The following is a 19437-nucleotide window of genomic DNA, read 5'->3' as shown; positions in this document are numbered from 1 at the left end:
AATTCGACACCTTTTCCTTTGCATCCAGCATGGAGAACTACAACATAGTTGTTTCCGTTGATTGTACTTAATTCTTTTATCACACCCTTTTAGCTGCCTCCCAGCTCCCATTTCTTAAACAACAGAAGAGAAATGTGCCTCACACAGAAATCATCTGTTAACTGTGACTCCAGTGGGAGCAACAGAAGCAGACTTCTCCAGGGAAGCGCGCACACATGGGCCAGCATCTGGGACAGGCAGCTTGCGCTTACCTTTGCCTGCACTGCTACTTGTGTGAACTACCAGCTTCATCACCACCAAGGGACTGCTCACATTCTCCTGTTTCCTCCCTAGACATGCCCTTCAATAGATATTAAGATAATTTTTAAACTATTTTTCAGATGCTCAAAATGTTATTGAGGAAAGACCCCAGTTATGTAATTCCAAGATGGTGCACTGACATGACAGCTTCCCATTCCTCCCTCACTGTCTATCTTCTCCATGAAGTATAAGTGAAAGTGGTAACCTGAGTTTAAACTCATGTGCAGACTACTGGGTGCAAAGCAGATACCCAATAAAAACTTACTCAACTTTGTCCAAATTCCCTATCTCCACACCTAACCCACTATTACAGTTATTCATGGATGCCTACAGAGTTCTGTGGAGTTAACTGAAACGGAATAGAGTAGCTATTTAGGTTCCCTCTTTTAACCAAAATCATCACTGGGAATTTTGGTAAATGCCACATGTAAAAGTTTTAAATTTGTCATTTCTGTACTTGCTGTCAAGTTGTAACTCTCAACAAAGTTGTTCTTGAGGGAAAAGGGCTATCTCCCTTTATAAAACTCTGTTTAATTCTAATAACTTTTTACTCTTGATCTTGAAACTCATCATTTGGCCAGAACTGGAAGGAGTATCACCGTAAAATAACTTGCATTTAAAACAGTTAAACAGTAAAAATGCAAAAGAGTTAAAATTTTGATATATTCCTGTAGAGTTTGAAATCTGAATACATTTCCACATCTCTGTAATTAAAGCAGAAATTAGCATTTGGCTGTGCCCAAGGGAAAGAGGGAAACGGGGAGAAAAAGAGAAGCATTTTTTATCATTATTGGTTTGTTGTACACTTCACCCATGCTTTTAAAATGTAAGCAACATTTAACCTTCAAAATGAAAAAAAAAAAAAAAGATAAATTTTTCTAATGCCAAAATATAAGATTAAAATATTTGTAAAATAAAATGTTAGTGTGAAATGGGACTTTTTTTTTTTTTTACATCAAAAAGGAAACATTTTAGACTTGCTTTTCTTCTGTAAATCCTCCCATCTCACTAATATTTACAACAATCCAGAGTAGCATTTATGAGACACTGAAAAAGGGAGGAAATCCTTTTTCAAGATATGAAGTCAGAACCTGAATGTAGACGTCGGACACAGAAGAGTCCTCAACCACAAACCTGTCCTCCAGCTCTAGAGGGAGTCAGGCTGTATTACCAACCTTGAGATTTTTCATTACATTTTCCCCTTATTGGGTGTTAAATTCTTTCCAAGAATGTTCTACTTGTAAAAATGATTTTATTCTAGCTACGAAACATTTCATTTAAGAAAACCACATTTTACATCCTTGTGTGAAATGCTGCCAGAAGCCATCAAGATATGGAGACATCAGATTTTAAAAACATAAATCTAATCATATGCCCTTGAAACAGTATGAACATTTAACAGAGTGACATGATATCATTATTACATTTGTTTGTCATGAGATGAAAGGCCTGGAGGCAGATGGTGATTAACAATAGTTCCTGAGCTTCTAAAGAAATTTTAAAATGAAATGACTAACTGCTTAAAATAATGAATTCTTCAAGAACGCCCCTTCTGTTTCACTGATGTCTTTCATCCCATCTATCTCCTTAAAGAATCTCAGGCAGAAAAAAAAAAGCGGGGGGCTTCTTTTAAGCCACTGAAAAATGGGATCTGATGGAATCTTCCCGTAATTCCCGATGTTTTCCAAGGTTACTTTCTTCTTGCTGGTTTCGCCTCTCAATGGTTATTCTGTATTTCTTCCTGGGTAAAGGGAAAGTGAATGTCGTAATAAAACTTGCTACAAAATACCACGGTTTCTCTTACAAAGAGTGCCCTCAAGGGACATCTGGGTTTGAGTTGATAAATGAGAAGTGACAGAATATGAAACCCTGGTCAGAGATTAAAGTAGTGTGCCCCCAGGCGTGATGCCCTTATTCAAGAGAGAAAATTGGCATGCTTTTCCAAATACCACAGAACAAGCCTTCCCCTTCTTCCCTGGGTGCCTTGGGGGTTAGGTCTTGTCTATTCGGCTACAGAAGTTCTCCCTGACTCCCAGGATATGCCCTAGATAAAAATCAAATTATGGGTACTGTGGCCAAAGGAACAGGAATACAATGTTCCCACAAAGGGTCACATATGCCTAGTTACAATCCCATGCAGAAATAAAGAAACCTTGCTCTAATGACTTACGAAAAAACCACAAACTCAACCACCAAAGATTACAAAGGAATGGACCACCCTTACGGGGCAGAACGATCGGTACCTTGAACACACATACATTACTACAATTTTGCAAGCCTTGGAGCTTAACCACAGTGGCAGATGAGCATGTGGGCTCTCCAGATACTGAGCACAGATCAGCCTGAGAGCATGGGCTACGCAAAGCTCCCTCCTCCTCTTTAAGGTGAGCCCCGGCACCTAATTCTGAATTGGAGAAAGCCTGAGAAGGGAGAAGTTTATTTCCCCCTTTATCCAGATTCCCTCCCCAACTGCTTCACTTGGTGGATGGTAGGAATTCTTGTCAGAATATCTGTGATCAAAGGGTTGGACACAGTGGCTCACACCTGTAATCCCAGCACTTTGGGAGGCCAAGGTGGACGAATCACTTGAGGTCAGGAGTTCAAGACCAGCCTAGTCAACATGGTGAAACCCTGTCTCCACTAAAACTACAAAAAATTAGCCAGCCAAGGTGGCCTGCACCTGTAGTCCCAGCTACTCATGAGGCTGAGGCAGAAGAATTGCTTGAACCCAGGAGGTGGAGGTTGCAGTGAACAGAGATCGTGCCACTGCACTCCAGCCTGGGTAACAGAACAAGTGAGACTCCGTCTCAAAAAAATAAAAAATAAAAATCTGTGATCAAAGGGCAGCAGCAGCTCTCTGTCCCACAGTGAGATGTAACTGAAACCCATGACCCCAGCACCCAGTATGCTAAACCACTGACCACCACACCTAGAGTCACACCAAAAGAATGGCTGAGATTTTTTAACCACTGTGCTTCCTGGGTGAAAGGAGGATGTGGACAAGTTACAAAGAGAATCTAGCAAAAACAAATGACAAAGACAGTAGAAGAGAGTGAATTGTACCTTTACAAATGGTCCTCACCTGAAAAAGTAGAAGGCCATTAGCAAGCCAGCTCCTAGTAAGGCCCCCACAACAATTCCTGTCACCGCCGATTCTTCTAGGCCACCTGCTTGAAAAAGAAGCATAGATAACCAGGGTTCATTTTGAGATACAGTTAGAAATTCCTCGAGTTTCATTCATTGCAAGATGTCCCTTGATTTCCCACTGGAGGCAACTTTTCCTTTTTCAGAAATATTTTCTAAGGGACAGTACACTTGTTTTTTGTTTTATGTTTTGGTTTGTTTTTGCCTAGTGCAAAGCTTAAGAACCATTTGAGAAAGTGCTAGATAAACAAGCACACTATTGAGAGTGTGGACACAATGAGAACAGAAGAAAATTCAAGAATCAGAGGAAAACTGGAAGTGAAGAATTCAGATATAGCCACTCTCTTTTGAGTTTAAAGTCAAAGAATTGGGAGGCCAAGGTGGGTGGATCACCTGAGGTCAGGAGTTAGAAACCAGCCTGGTCAACATGGTGAAACCCCATCTCTACTAAAAATACAAAAATTAGCTGAGTGTGGTGGCAGGCACGTGTAATCCCAGCTACTCAGGAGGCTGAAGCAGGAGAATCACTTGAACCCGGAAGGTGGAGATTGCAACGTGCCGAGATTGCACCACTGCACACCAGCCTGGGTGACAGAGCAAGACTCCATCTCAAAAATAAATAAATAAATAAATAAATAAAGTCAAAGAAGACAACCAGATGGACCAGGGCACTGACCCAGGGCTTCTTATTTTTCACAGATGGATGATGACACTTCAAAGTGCTAGAGGATTTGATGAAAAATTCATTGAGTCAATGTTCTGTTTTTAGATGTTCTCTCACCAAAGCCAAAGTTTCATGTCAAAATGTCCTACATAGCTTTGTGAAAATGTGGATAACACTTTGAAACAATCAAGTTCAGTGGTGTCCCAGTTATAGAAAAATGATAAATAGCTAGCTTGTATCTAGAGTTTAGTATGCAGCCTTCGATGCGTCATCTTGTGTAATCCTCAAAACAGTCCTAAGCTTTGGGCACTTTTCTTTCTCTTTACACACTGGAAAACTGCTTAAAAAGCTGAAGGAACACTCCTAGGGTCACAAAACCAGCAAGTAACAACAGTGAGATTTCAAATACAGGCCCAATCTCCCCAGTGTGTTCTTAACACACTTCCTCCTTAATTCCTTCCCGTAATTATTGCATAGACATAAATACCTAACAGTTTAAAAGATGCCTTCAAAAGCACACATATATTAGCCTAAAATGATCAACTGGCCTCCTGAAAGACCTATATTCACTTTGTTCTCCCTCACTACCTTATTCCCTAAAACAATGATTTCTAACAACTTTCCTATTTGTAAGCTACTTATGAGGACATCCACTTGCTTCTCTACTTCTATACAAAGCTGCTCATAAGTAATACATCTTACACTTATTTGCCAATGTGTAAATGTTCAGATGTTTAAGGGATGTTATCTCTTTGGTTCTGAGGAGCTAGAAAGTACCACAAACTTGGAAAATCAGAACGAGACTTGCTATGAGAGATGAATAAGCAAGTGATATTTACTAATTGATATTTTGATTTTCTCTAAAAGTGGAAACATGACCTAGCCAAGAGATTATAGTAAGATTATAGTAAGAGATGTAAAAATAGGGAGAAACCACAATGGTTTCTACCATTGTGGAAGAGAAGGCTGGAAGGGAAACAAGACCTGAACGCCTCTGCTAAAGGCAAGATGCCAGTTTGTGAACTGTTGCCTCTGATGTTTTACCACATCAGAGAAAGAAATGTAAACTTCCAAAATGTAAGCCCTAGAAACACTTGGGTTTTAAACTTACATTACGCTGAGGTTAGAGGTGATGACATACATAGCAAATTAAGTCTCTAGACTTACATGATTTGCAGGGAGAGCTGTTTGTGTGCTCTACAATTCGGTTTTCATCTATTCTCAGTTTTAAAGGGCCCCAAGGATATTTGACGTTCGGCCGCATTTCAAAACGACCTTCTTTTCCAAAGTAATCACCAATAACCTATATAGAGGCAAAAAACAAATAGACAAACCGAAAGGTCAAAGGAGGCACAAAGCTCGCAGTCTTCCACAGCTATTCCCCAAAATGCACAGCCTGATCTAAACTGGCTGCCTCTGGGCATTTCATCAAATCACCGTCTCCAGGGCAAGGACAGCAAGTGCTTCAGAAAAGCGCGGTACATTGGGCAGGTTCCTCGGTTGTCCACACTGATGGTCATTGTGTGTTCTGGGGACTTTGTAAGTCAAGATTTGAAGTCGCTAATGGTGCTCTCAAGAGGGCATTAAGAGCGGTCGTGCCAGAGCAGAAGGAGGTGGGAAGTGGTGAGAGTGGTGCCCCCGGGCCCTGCCCTCACTGAAGGCCCAGCCCTGTCAGCGCTGCCCCTAGGATTCTTCAGTCACTACCACCTAGTGGAAAGGAATAATCCTGGAATTCCTGGCTTTTGCTTTGCTCATCGGACAGGGCACTGTCCCACCCACCTGTCCCAGAGCAGCCCACCCCGTCAGCCAATTATAAGGCCCAAGTTACTTTCAGGGACATGTGAAGGACAGCCAGGGTCCACTGTATACCTGATTTAAGCGTATGACAGGTACCCAGCCTCACAGCCCTCAATTGTTCAACATATAATGAAAGAGCATCTTTCAGGAACCTCCTGTTTGACCGCTTCCGGTTGCCAGACTTCCTTCAAGAGTTGCACTCTCCTCTCTGATGAATCCACCCTATGTGCACCCCCATTTCCAGGCTGAATTCTCTTTCTCTTAGTTGGCTCCTCTGGCCCCTGGAAAATCGCTATTCTGTTATGGTTTGATTCCATGGTTATTCCTCAGTTTCTGGTTAAAACGATTGTTTGATCAGTTCCCCAAGCCCCACTCTAGAAGTGCCTTCCCACCCAGGTTCTCGGGAGTCATTGCTCTTTTGTCTGAAAACAAGCATATGGCTCCCGAGTGGCTGGGGACATCTCCTCCCCTTCTCCTGACCGAGGTGCAGCAGGTTCTCACAGGCCATGTCAGGTCTAGAGGAAGCCTAGATCGCCACCAAAATGTAACAATCGCTGGCGTGTACTGGGCACTTGCCAACGGTTTTATACACCTTCACCCCTGCAACCTCACAATGGACTCTGATGAACTGTCGCTACCCACCTTTCCCAGGGAGGAACCAGGAATACAGATGAGACACAGACCACTCAGTGGGCAAAAAAATCATTCATTAAACATAGCGAGGGTGACTCCTGCTGCTTCAGAACTTCCCACAAGAGCCAGGCATCTATTAGGTTGGTGCAAAAGTAATTGAGGTTTTGGCCATTAAAACTAAATAATTAAAAATAATGGCAAAAGTCGCATTACTTTTGCACCAACCTGATACATACAAAGAGGAAAACAGCAAGTCCCATATGCCAGGTCCCATGAAGGGCACCAGAGCGATGACCCTGGGAGCCAGCGATCAAGGAAACCGAGGAAGTGGCATTCTTTGCTGAAGCACTGCATATTTGTATAATTGTATATGTATATTTGTAATTTAAAATGTAGATAGTACTTTTCTAGGTTTCGTTTCATCTGTCCCCATAACAATAATCATGTGACATCAGCCAGGAAGACATGATGATTTCCATGTTACAGATGAGGAAACTGAGGCAGAGTTCACACTCCCAAGCACAGAAGACTCATCTTTGTGTCTGGGGCACTCTTTTCTCTTCACGATGTTATCCTGAAACTACATCATCTTTGGAAACGTGAACACACATTGAGTTTGCAACCACCCACCCTCCCACTCCGCCAGAAAACTCAAATCTTAAGGGAGGAAACTTAGTTTCACTTTACTGATTTCACCCCAACACCCTCATCCATAAGACTAAGGTGTGATTCTTCGCCACTTGAAGGGTAGGATTTCCTCACTTAGAATAAACATGAAACCATTTCCTGAAGTCTTCCTTGATACCCTCAATCAAAAGTTGAGGTTTTTCAACTCATTTTTATTTGGAAGCTGCATTGGAGACAGCTCTTTGGCCACCAGAACAAATGCATTCCTCAGAGTCCCCACAAGCAGAAGGAGCCACTGGTGCAGAGGTCTCGCGTGCTCACCTCCTGGGTGCCCGCCTCCACATCAGTCATGGCAATCACAGAGAAATCCCCATATCGGTCTCCATTGGCATCTATGGACACCTGCCCGGCGATACCTACAGGATCAGAAGCGAAGAACTCAACGTTGGTTACTTAAAATACCTCTGTCTGCCAACAAAAACAAGAGAATGAATTGGCAGGATTTTTTAAACAAACTCATGCCACAGGGAATCTCATCAGACTCTGAGCATTTTTGTTGGCATTTTGGAAAGACATTGTAATTTCATCTGCGTCTGCATTCCTAAATTCTTAACATTTCTCCATTTAAAAATGAAAAGAAAAAGAAATAAATGATCTTCTTTGGGGAATATGTTTGAAAAAAAGATTAAGACTAATCCTGAAAGCAGCGTGCTTATCCCAGAGTTTTGTATTAATTTTTTTTTAATTGCAGAGTTAGAAGTGGAGGTAGGGTACATTTATAGATTTGCCATGGGTTTGCGTTATCATTGGATGAACATTATAAAAGAAAAATCATTCCAGGGCCAGGACTCAGTGAATGTGCTTTTTTCCAGGCTGCTTTAATACACAGGAGAGCAGCGGGCCTGCTTTGTGGGTCACCAGAGCCAATAGCTAAGAAAAGCTATTCTTCTTTATCCCGGTTGAGTTCTTCGCTGATTGTTTATCCAAACATTCTCTGGACGCTTAGTACTGAATTAGTGCTGCAGCTGAGGCAAAGATGAATTGAACACATTCTCTGCTCTAGAGAGGGGCAGGCTGGACCGGGGATTTAGCTTGTTCACACCAGAATCTAACCACTTGCATTCAAATACCAGTTTTTACATTTATATAGCTCCATGACTTTGGACAAGGAACTTAGCCCTCTAAGCCTCAGTCTCCACAACTGTAAAATGGGCATAATAGTACCTCCCTACTAAGAGGCTGTGGAGAAGATTAAATGACATAAAACAAATAAAGCACTTTCAGCACATTTAAGGGAAGTTAATTGTTTTCATCTACTGTCATGATTACTATCACTGTTATTACTACTATTTATTTTATAATTACTCTTGGTAGAGAAGACCTGACTGTGCCCACATCACTCAGAGGAGGAGCCAGCACATCAAGCTGGAGAATCAGGGAGGACTCAGTGAAAGAGCAGGAATTTCATAGGGATGTTGGAGGAAGTCTGAGATTGGGCAAGCAGTAATCAAGAAGTGGGAGAGAGGCTGAAAGGCTGGCCTAGATGTGTCTACCACGGCACAGAGGCCCAAAGAGACCAGAGGAATTGTGAGATTTCTGGGAAGATGGCCCATGTGGAAAAAGGGAGTCAGTGACATATAAGGCTGGAACCGGGTGGCCACAGAAGGGAGGACCTTGGGTATCCACTTGCTTTGGCCTATAATGGTGGCTCAGAGCAGCTAATCAATAAAACAAATATATGTTATTGGCTGATATTAAATATGTCTGTGTCATAATTCTCATTCACTGAATAAGAGATTGCATACCTCAGCCCTATTTTAATTAACTAAAAGTTATTTCCTTTTCAGCTGGGGGAGTTTGGTGTAATTCTTAATTGGCCTTTCTATTGATTTGGTTCTCTGATTTGGTTCTCTCTGGAAGTACTGACTCCTCTAGTAAAATGAATGTCTGGGAAAAAGGATCCCAAGGGAAAGTTCCATCCTCTAGTGTGGCTTGGAGAGGGCAGGTATTCAGGTTTACTGTCCTTTGGGTTGTGGTTTGAAGGCCCACTGATTTTTCCAGACTTTGGTCTACTTTACCAGAAACAGAATGGAAGCTACCATTCACTTTGATTTTTTTTGTCTTCTTAATATAGACTGGTTACAAAGGGTACACCTACCATAAACTTGTGTATCCTTGAGAGCCTATAAAACTCTTAAGTGATAAATAGGCTTAAAATATATAGCTTTTGGCCATCCAAAGCCATTTGTCATTCTGTTGAGAGGTGTTTGTGATGTTGTGTCCTGCTAAGTATTTTGCAGAGCATTTTATAAGATGAGGTGGCCCTAGCAATTTAAGACCTATTGTACCTTTAAGCTATTGCAATTCTGCCAAGAAATGGGGTGAGAATCCTCAGGGTGGCCAGTTAGCAAAGTGAGACTTCACCTGAGAGTATCGCACATAAGGTGAGATTATCAGGCTTACAGCAGAATTTTCCTGTACATAAGTAATGAGACTTTCCACCCCATTTCTATTTGGCTGTAGTGGAGCTCAAAGTTTAAGCCACAGTCCTATTTACCTTGTCACTCTGACCTCTCACACAGAGGAAATCCAGCTTCTTCCCAGGCCATTTATTGAAATGAGAGTTGATCACAGGTTTCATGGCAATAAAAGCCAAATTTGTCAAATCACAGCCAGAGTATTTTTCCCTTGACAACTTAATGGTCACCGAATGGTGACCAATAAAGTTAAAATTGTTTTTAATTTTAGGAAGGTTTGGGTTTTTCTTCATACAGATACCTTAGAGTTCTTTTTAGGCCTACCCTCAGATGGACCATTGTTTAGCAAATAAAATGGGCTCTCCAAGCAATTCAAGCCGAAAACTTACCTTGGCCTCAATTATCTTTACATTTGACCAAATGAGATTCTAATTGTAGACTGAACTGCACAGTTGATTGTTTCAGGACTCATTTCAAATTGCCTGTGTAGACCTGGCCTTAGAATACAGACATCAAGATAGCCTATGGGAAAACTGAGCCCATGACCTGGCTCTAACCAAAATACATTCCAGCTATCATGGGCACCTACCCTCCCCTTCACACCCTCCCTCAGTGGCGCCCTCCAGCATCCCCCAACTCTGGCTCCTGTCCCTCTGTCAGAAGACCAAGAACAAATGACCACACCACGTGGTGAGTAATAGCTAAGAATGGGATGTGGCCGACCAAGGTCGTGTCCACAGATGCCAGGTTCTCAGTGTATTGTGCAAAACTTCTGGGAAATTTGGCTCTGTCCTAATATGCCCCCGGAATTATCCTGTTGGATTCCAGCTCCTCAACTGAAGCAGTCAGAGGTAAAATAAGATAATCCCAGATGTGTACTCACCCATGAACTACAATCTGTCTAATGCTAAGGGAGATGTCACTCCGGTTCTGAGTAAGACATGGCATCCACTAGAGAGAAATGAAATCTACCAATTGCCACCATAGAAACTGCCCAGACAACTCTAGATGGAGCTCAACCTCTCCCTACTGTCCTGTCCTGCCCTTTCTAAGAACTGAGGACAAACCAAGGGACAGAAGTCCCAACTGAAAAAGAAATGTGCCCCAAATCTAAACTTGGCAGTATTTGCTCCTGCCATTGAAAAATGTCACTAGTGTGATTACAAATAGATATAGGCATACCCCAGTGCATTACAGGGCTCAAAGGAAGAGCAAGCACTATGTAAAACTGAAAGAGCTCTTGTCAGTCATTAACTAGACCAACCTCCTTATCACACAGGTGAAGAAAGAGAAGCTCAGAGGACAAGGTTACTAGTTAGTGGCTAGGATGCACTGAACCCTGGTTCAGCGATTTGTACTTTATGTACCCGGTTGTCAAGTGATACCCATAAGCGTATCTACTTTATTTCCCACATAGCAGCCATAAGGACCCCTTTTAACACACAAGGCAGATCGTGTCACTCAAAAGCCTCAGATGACTTTCTGTCTCACCCAGGTGGAGCCCAAAGACCTCAGCAAGGCTTGCAGGTCCGCATGATCTGGCCCCATTACCTCTCGGGCTTTGGCACCTATCACACTGCCTGTCACACTTGGTGTCAGCCACATTAGCCATCTTGCTCTCTCTGGGGACACTCCATAGTCTCCCACATGCACTCAGGATCTCCACGTTTACCACTCCCTCTGGAATGCTCTCTCCTAAACAGCTACAGAGCTTCCCTCACTTCCCTTGGGTCTCTACTCAACTTCACTCTCACAGAGACCTTCCCTGACCACTCTAAACTAGCAGTCCCACTCCTCCTTGCCTGGCATTTTCTAGCTCCCTATCCTACCTTATTTTATAGCTCTGAAAGGTATACTGTATTCATTGTTTGTTGCCTGTTCCCCCCACTGGCATGTAAGCTCAACTGATTGCATGAAATGTCTTTAGTTCACTGCTGAATCCTCAGCACCTTGAACAGCACCTGGTACATAGTAGGTGCTCAATGAACATTTGTTGAATGAATAAATGAATATAGAGTTGATATCTGCAAGGCTCCAGTAGTGAGGTCACTTCCATATTGAGTTTCATGTTCATTTTCTTTGAGTGTTGGCGAGGTGAGAGGAAACTAGCACTCTTACATACACTGTTAGCAAGAATATAGATTAGCAGAACTTTCTGGAAGCTTTTTGGCAATTTCTAATGCATTTTAAAAAGCACCAACATACTTTTGGACCCAGAAATCCCACAAGTAGGAATGTTCCCTGTTGGAAGGACTCACAAAAATTCTTCAAGATGTGCAAGAGGCTTGTGACAGCATATTGCATAATAGCAAAAATTGTAAACAACTTTACAAGTGTCCATCAATAGGAGATTGGTTAAAGAAATTCCTGTACAGCCATACAGTAGAAAAATATGTAACTGTCATTTAAAAATGTGTTGGATCAGTGAGTTCTCATATGGAAAATTCTTTAACTTGACATACAAGTAAAACACCTAAGATGAAAAATAGCATTCATACTATGACCCCTTTCATGCAAATTTTAAGATAAGATATACAAATGCATATGTGCTGGCAGAAGACTTAAAATATTTGTAGACAGAATCATAGGAAATCGTTAATAGTGATTCACAGTGGGGAGAGGGGACTAGGTTGGGAAGGAAAGATTTCACCTCTCAATTTGCACATTTTTGTACTGTTTAAATTTCCTAGCCAAGCATAGTCTTATCTTGTACTATTTTTCAGTGCCAACAGAGGTTGCTTGAGATGAGATTATGGGCCATTTTTTGTTGTTTTCCTATACTTCCCTGTTATTAAGACAGCTGGGGAGGCCAAGGCGAGTGGATCACCTGAGGTCAGGAGTTTGAGATCAACCTGGCCAACATGGTAAAACCCTGTCTCTACTAAAAAATACAAAAGTTATCCAGGTGTGGTGGTGGGTGCCTGTAAACCCAGCTACTCAGGACGCTGAGGCAGGAGAACCATTTAAAACTAGTAGGCGGAGGTTGCAGTGAGCCGAGATCGTGCCACTGAACTCCAGCCTGAGCAATAAGAGCAAAAACTCCATCTCAAAAAAAACGAAAAACAAAAACCAAAAAAACACAGGGCTCGACTGGACCTGCTAATCATCTCAAACCACCAGGTTTAACTGTGACAGTTAATGTTTTCTGTGTTTCACAAAAAACCAACATAGTCTGAACACATGAATGTATATCTGGGATTAATACTGGTTTTAAAATCATCACAAAACTCTTCACAAACTGATTGTCCTGTCATGCATGAGGCTTGTGTTCAATGCAATATTAAGAAGCATAGAGCTGTCACCTAAATAATCAGGAGACAAGGCCTTTCCTCTTTCAGTGGGGCTTTTTCAAAGCACTTTCACATGTATTAACTCATTTAATTGGCACAACAAGCCTATGAGATGGGTCGCTTTACAGCTGAGAAAAGCAAGAAGCTGGAAAGGCCTCACAGCTGCAACTCTAAAAACTAGAACCAGAAAATCAGCAGCTCAATTGGCCCCATGTCATTGCCTTATAGATGGAATGCCTACCTTCAAATGTTCTGTTCCAAGTCTGCTGTATAATTTTCCCTCCATCCTTTTTGCTGTAACCAGCTCTGAGTACTTCATGTAGAGCCAAGACGTAGAGGAGGATGGCATCGTGGAATCCTTCAACAAACATGTTAACCTGAAAAGAAAACCCCAGATGCGTGAGCCAAAACACCACATGACTGACTCATGTCAGGAATAAGATGAGCAATCCAAAGGGTTAACAAGTTAGACTTGAGGGCTGTTAGCCATGGCAGAGGTGGGCAGAAGGGGCACTAACAAGAATCATGCCATGACTTTCCTGGCATGGCTCAGAGGGGAAAGCCCTTCCCCAGTTGGGGAATTTGGAAAGCCTATTACAGAAGTCAAGAAAACTGTACCTGTTAACCAGGTCAAGAATTTCAAGTGTGCCCACCTTTGCCAACGGTCCCTTTTGGACAAGTCCCCTCCTCCTTCCCCACATCTGCCTCTATCTCAAGCTTATGTGAGTTCAGCCTCCCCTTTGAGGTCTTCTCCATCTTCAACAGCCCCATGATCTCTTCATGCTCTGAATGTGGAGCATAACGAAAGAACAGTAGAGATCCATTCGTTTATATTTAACAACTGTTGATACCTACTAGAGTGCTGGTGCTATGAGTGCAAAGAAGACTAGATGCTGCAACTTCTGCCTGTCTGCCTAGCATTTGTGTCCTCTCTCCCATTAGTAAAAATGTCTTAGTCTCTCTTTCCAATTTGTGTTTTGAGAACACCTAACCACTCCCTATCCCTACTCCCTGCCAAGCTCCAAGGACAGGAATGGAAAACAGGCTTGGACTATTGGTATATCCCAGTTGAGCCCTGACTCAAGTAAGCTAGCCCTTGCCCTCAGGAAACTTAAAAGTTTCCTAAACATAGACACTGGTCATGTGGATTGGGGGAAGTCACTTCATCTATTTGAGCTTTGTTCTTTTCATCTATATATTGACCATGAGACTAATGCCTGCTTCAAGAGGTAGTTGCAAGAAGTCTGTTAAATAAAATGCTTGGTATTATCATGCCTGGCACATATCAAATTCCCAACTAACAGAAGCCAATGCTATCATGATATTTTATGCGCTTGAAAGTGTTGGAGTCTGTGCTGTGTTCAAGGTCTGTTCAGAATACAGTACAAATACCAAAATGGGAGTGGTCAGTCTGATGGGTTGGAGAAGGGTGGGAAAGAGAGGCTTAACAGCAGTGAAAAAAGTTGAACTGAGTTTTGAAGATGAGGAGATGTTTCTCAGGTGGGGGCAAAGACACAGAATCAGGGCACATTCTGACAGCCTGGTGTATTTTGGGAAGTGCAAATGTTTTGCTAGGCTGGGAGCAAGAGAAACAGGGTCACACCAAGATGGAGAGGTAAGGAGGCTGGAGAGGTAAGGAGAGTCAGATCATCGAGAATCTGGAGACCACACTGAGGAACTTGGACTGTCTTCAGCAGGCATCTAATCACTTTAGTTCGCCCCTTACCTACATTAAAAGCAACCTTTGATAAATTCTAATACCACATTTAAACCCATTATAACATTCATTGGATATGAAATGAGCAGATTCTATCTTGAAACACCAAGAGGCTTACAAACAAACTCTGTGCAAAAACTACAAAAAATCCAAGCCTTCTCATTTCAGAAGAAAGTGTCAAAGACAAAATGCCAATGATGCAAAATGAACTGGGCATTCTGTAGATAGCCACCTGGCATGGCTTAGTGGGGAAAACCCACTACCCACCCCATCTCTAGAAGGAAACTTCGTGGGAAGACAGCTGCAACTGACCTTCTGCATCACCTGGTTCAGATGCACAAACATTCACAAGACACAGCTCGGTGACTGGATCTACTTAACCTTATCCCACCCCTAGGATGGGAACTCCTGTTTGCATCCCAGAAGCAGATATTTCATGTTTGCCAAAAACTAGTGCTGAGAAGCAGTTTAGCCTAATGGTTAAATATCCTGGACCCCCTTTCCAGCTCTGCCACTTCCTAGTTGTGTTCTGGTTTCCTCATCTGGAAAATGAGAAAAATAACAGTACCTATCTCCTGGGGATGCCGTTAGGTTTAAACAAATGAAAAAATGTAGAAGACTTCAAAGAGTGTCTGACAGAGTCAGCATTCACTGTTAGCTTTTGGTGTTGTGACGCTCTAGAGATGGAGAATTATTAACCTAGAGATCCTGCTTAGTTTCAAATTCTTAACAGCGGTATTCAAAATATAAGTGATTTTCTTACAGGTATCATGTGTGTTATTGGCCCATTTTACACTCAGTGGGAGAGAAGGCTAGTGTTCATGTTGTTTGTGCCCCAGACAGTAGACAGTTCTCTTTGTTCCACAACACCAAGCTCTTAATTCCACCCTACTATGACAGGTGCAGTTCAAGTGGTCATCTGCTGACCCTCTGCAAGAGGTGGAGAGTGGGAAAGACTGATGATTTGCAGGAGTTTGGAATTAGCTGGCTGGACACACAGTCCAGTCTTGGCCCTGATGGGTTACTTAATCTCTCTAATCTTCCATTTCCTCATCTGTTAAGTGGGGGTTTAGTACCATCTCACCTCAGAGAGCTCTTCTGAGGATTGAATGAACCAGTGCACGTAAAACACCGCAAACAGTTCCTAGGACCATGGAAGCAACTGACAGATTCTGACTCTTACTCCTAGCTGTCAAGCCTAAGTGTCAGAGTGAGTGATTATTTTCTCACGCAAAGAAAAATAATGTAGAAATAACATCTACAAGTCAAAGACAATTTTCTGCTCATTTGGCTATGCCATTTTGATTTTCCAAAGGAATATGAAATTTCCACTTAGGCCATGAAGTCATTATGGCTTGAGAAAGTCTTCATGCTGATGAATTTTAATAAGTGAACTTTAGCGGTATAATTTTAATTCTCAGGCCACATTTTTTTAAAGTTTAAGGTCTATCTTCTCTTTGATAATTTTACAGAAGCCAGCCAGCTCCAGAGGAAAGTCAGAGAATCACAGAGTCATGGCCTGTGGGAGATGCCAGGTGCCCTCAGAAAGTTCTGATCAAATCCCCTTGTTACTTTGAAGACCCGAAGAGCATTGGTTGCTCTCCTCAGACTTCCTGCATTCTGTCCTTGTTGTACAAGGGTTGTGCCCTGCAAGTTCCTTGTTCCTGCGGTTCCCAAGACAGGCCTTGCTTAAATTGTGAAGCACCAGCCACCAGGCATCACCCATCCCCCTCTCATCCTCCTCCTTCCGTCGCCTCCTCGAAATCCTAACCCAGGACCACCATGTTGATGTTGATCACCCGAAGCACTGACTGTGCGCCCCATTACCATATCCTGTCTTGCCCTTCCCCTTCCTTCCTTCTTGACATGCCTTCTGAGCTGCCCCGCTACAATCCAGGATAGGAAGAAAGATTATGTGGTGGAGAACAATGAACTTGAGTTATACTGAACTTGAGTTACTTTTGTCCTCGCAGGTTTGATGGTGGAAAGAAATAGACAGGCCCTGAATACACACCCAGTTCTGAAAATGCATTCTAGCTTGATTTGCAAATGGATTGCAAAATATACATTCTTTCTTCTCAGGGTGGCTGAGTGTCTCCCTCTCCTGCCAAAATTATCAGAAGAGCTGCTGACCCCGCTGAGGTTTGCTGGCACCCGGCCCACTGCGTGGGGAGGTTTCCTAACACCTACCTCACAGAACCTCAAGCCAGAAGCAAAGCCCCAGAGACCGGCTTTTCTCGAGAACATTCTCACATCTACACGTGATTTTTAGTGGGTGGAAAGCCCATTAGCACATTGTAGACACTGAAAATTAGACGTGCAAATTAAGAAAAAAATAAGGGAGAAAAAAACCCCAAGTATGAAGTTGGCTTAGGAACACTTCCTATTGGCCCTCCAGGCTGAAAGGAACAAGGTCAGCTAATACGCCCCCTGCCTCTGGACAGAACAACCCTTGAACCTCAAAGTCCAAGTCCTGACCAACACAGGTCATGATGCTGTTAGCTATCACAGGTAAACAGCTGGGATTCCCCCACGGAGCAACCTGTTCTAGTAATTAGCATCCCTTATTGCCAGGAAATTTTCCTTACTATCATCAGCCATAAGCCTTAACTAAGTTCCTACATGCAGCCATTTCTTCTACTAGATGCTCAGAAAACTGGGAGAAGAGAACAATGCAGTTTCCAATCTCCACCAAACAGCACCACTGCTACCTACAAACAGGTAGACAGCTCTGTGCATGCAAGTTGCTAAGTTGTGACACGGGCCTCGCTGAAAGCCATGCTCCAGGGTAATCATTATTGGTGCTGTTTATCAAATCAAGTGGCCTTCCAATGAGATGAAAAGCTTTCACCATCTTCCACTTATTCTTGCAAAAAGAAGATAGCATGACAAGAAGGCATAAACTCTCATTCCTTTCATTTCTATTTTCTCTCTTTCTTTCTCTTTTTTAAACAGAGTCTCACTTTGTCACCCAGGCTGGAGTACAGTGGTGCAATCTCAGCTCACTACAGCCTTGACCTACCCGGTTCAAGTGCTCCTCCTGCCTCAGCCCCACAAGTAGCTGGGATTACAGGTGTGCACCACCATGCCCGGTTAATTTTTGTATTTTTTGTAGACACGTGGTTTCACCATGTTGACCAGGCTGGTCTCAAACTGGAGCTCAAGTGACTCGCCCACCTCGGCCTCCCAAAGTGCTAGGATTACAGGCATGAGCCACCGTGCCAGGCCCGTCATCTCCATTCTCTTGATTCTGTCCTCTGCAGCTGGCCAGAATGGAAGAACACTGTTTTTGCCCCAGCCTTCCTCTCTGATAGCACCTGCCAGCCACATTGATTTATTAGTGTTTTTTTAGATCCTCTATCATGGGGAGAGCTGAATAGAAATCAAGTTGTTGCTGCTGTTTATTTTCTAACTGATCATAAAGTGTTGCTGCTCACAGCCTGGCTCCCAACCATGGCAGCGAGCCACGTCGCTCTCACTTCTCTCTGGAGACGCAAATTCATAGTCAGATGAATTCCTCAATGCCTGCATTCCAAACAAGTCAGCATAGAACGCTGCGGGCCTCAGCTGTTCTGTAAAGTGAGAGTGGTCTAGCTCTTGGGGTTACTGGATATCTGAGAAAGGCTGTCAAGCTCTCAGACAGAGGCTGCTGGAAGAAAGTGACCGAGTTCAATGCTTAGCTAGGCTGTCCTGGAGCTTTGCCTTTGGTGTTCACGGGAACTCAAGCATAGCACACAGTAGTTCTACCTTCCCTACCACAGACTGGTGGTTCCCAGTGCAAAGAAGGGAAACTGAGGGTGCCAGGCAGCATTTCTCAAGAATCACTTGCAAAAGACATGCCATCTAATCACCCATTTTGGTTGAAGGGGAGATCGGCGAAAGGGAAATTTGGATGGGAAGTAGGTAAGAGAGGAGATGGGCCCATCACAGGTTTGTCCCTCATCATAGTGAACAATGGCCAGACCACCTTCTCTGACCTGAGATGAAACTGGTCCAGTTTCATTCTGGAGGTGGTAGATAGCAGAAGCAAGTGGTGTGTGCATAGCACGAAGGTTAAAGAACATTCTGCATTTGATGAACACTTTACAAATACAATACAGTACCTAGACTTTAAAAATAGAGTATCTATTTTTGTTCAATTTCCTTTTCAATCATTAAATTAAGTGTACAATTTAGGGTCACAGCAGCAACTGCCATAAACCGAGTAGCCTCACAACCTCCTCAGCACCAAACAGAGGGAGGTCTCTTTCTTACTGACAGAGATCCCCATGTCTGTTCTGTAGAGGGACTGCCTTCATGGAATTCTCACATGGTCACTTGATGATGTATTTTAGCCTTGAGGAAAGTGAAGCTGAAAATCTGCACCCTTATCCCAGTGGAACTCTGGGAAAATGCAAAGGGCAGGTGGCTGACAGTCAGGAAACACCACAGGGAGAGAGCCGGGGTCTTCATCTGCAACTCTGTGCAAAGCGGAAGCGTCGCTGAACCCTCTGGTATACTTCTTGCTCCACAGACCGAAGTTAGAACTTACTTAGGGTGGGGTCTGACTTAAGTTTCCCAAATAACTGTCCCTATCATGGGCTCAGTTCTGCACTGGTAGCAATGCCCTGGGCTGGCAAATTAACTTGGACCTTCCTGAGGTGGGGCTGACTGCAGACTGTTTTCCCTCTCATCGCCTAGAACAGACTGGATCATTAAACAAAAGCAATCTTAGGAAGATCATTAGGTAGAGTTAGAGCCCTCATTCACCTCCTACAATGACAGGGACAGCAGAGGGTCACAGAACTG

General features: G+C 43.1%; 1 protein-coding gene across 5 annotated transcripts in view; it reads right to left on the bottom strand.

Moving 5' to 3' along the window:
* Positions 1 to 1229: 1229 nt before the first annotated feature.
* Positions 1230 to 19437, bottom strand: part of NPR3 (natriuretic peptide receptor 3) — an 82586-nt gene continuing 64378 nt past the window's right edge. For 3 of the 5 annotated variants that reach the window (XM_025389166.1, XM_025389164.1, XM_025389162.1), the window contains 5 exons: positions 13174 to 13309; positions 7487 to 7581; positions 5276 to 5411; positions 3383 to 3470; positions 1230 to 2041 (listed from right to left, as the gene is read on the bottom strand). In XM_025389166.1, the coding sequence (XP_025244951.1) occupies positions 1930 to 2041; positions 3383 to 3470; positions 5276 to 5411; positions 7487 to 7581; positions 13174 to 13309 (567 nt within the window). In that variant the 3' untranslated portion in view covers positions 1230 to 1929. The remainder of the gene's footprint in view (positions 2042 to 3382; positions 3471 to 5275; positions 5412 to 7486; positions 7582 to 13173; positions 13310 to 19437) is intronic. The other 2 variants (XM_025389165.1, XM_025389163.1) reach the window with 1 other exon arrangement.

Source organism: Theropithecus gelada, chromosome 6 (genome assembly GCF_003255815.1).
Source record: "Theropithecus gelada isolate Dixy chromosome 6, Tgel_1.0, whole genome shotgun sequence".
Classification (NCBI taxonomy): domain Eukaryota; kingdom Metazoa; phylum Chordata; class Mammalia; order Primates; family Cercopithecidae; genus Theropithecus; species Theropithecus gelada.
Note: the sequence above shows the minus strand (reverse complement) of the source record. Positions and strands in the feature narration are given on the sequence as shown.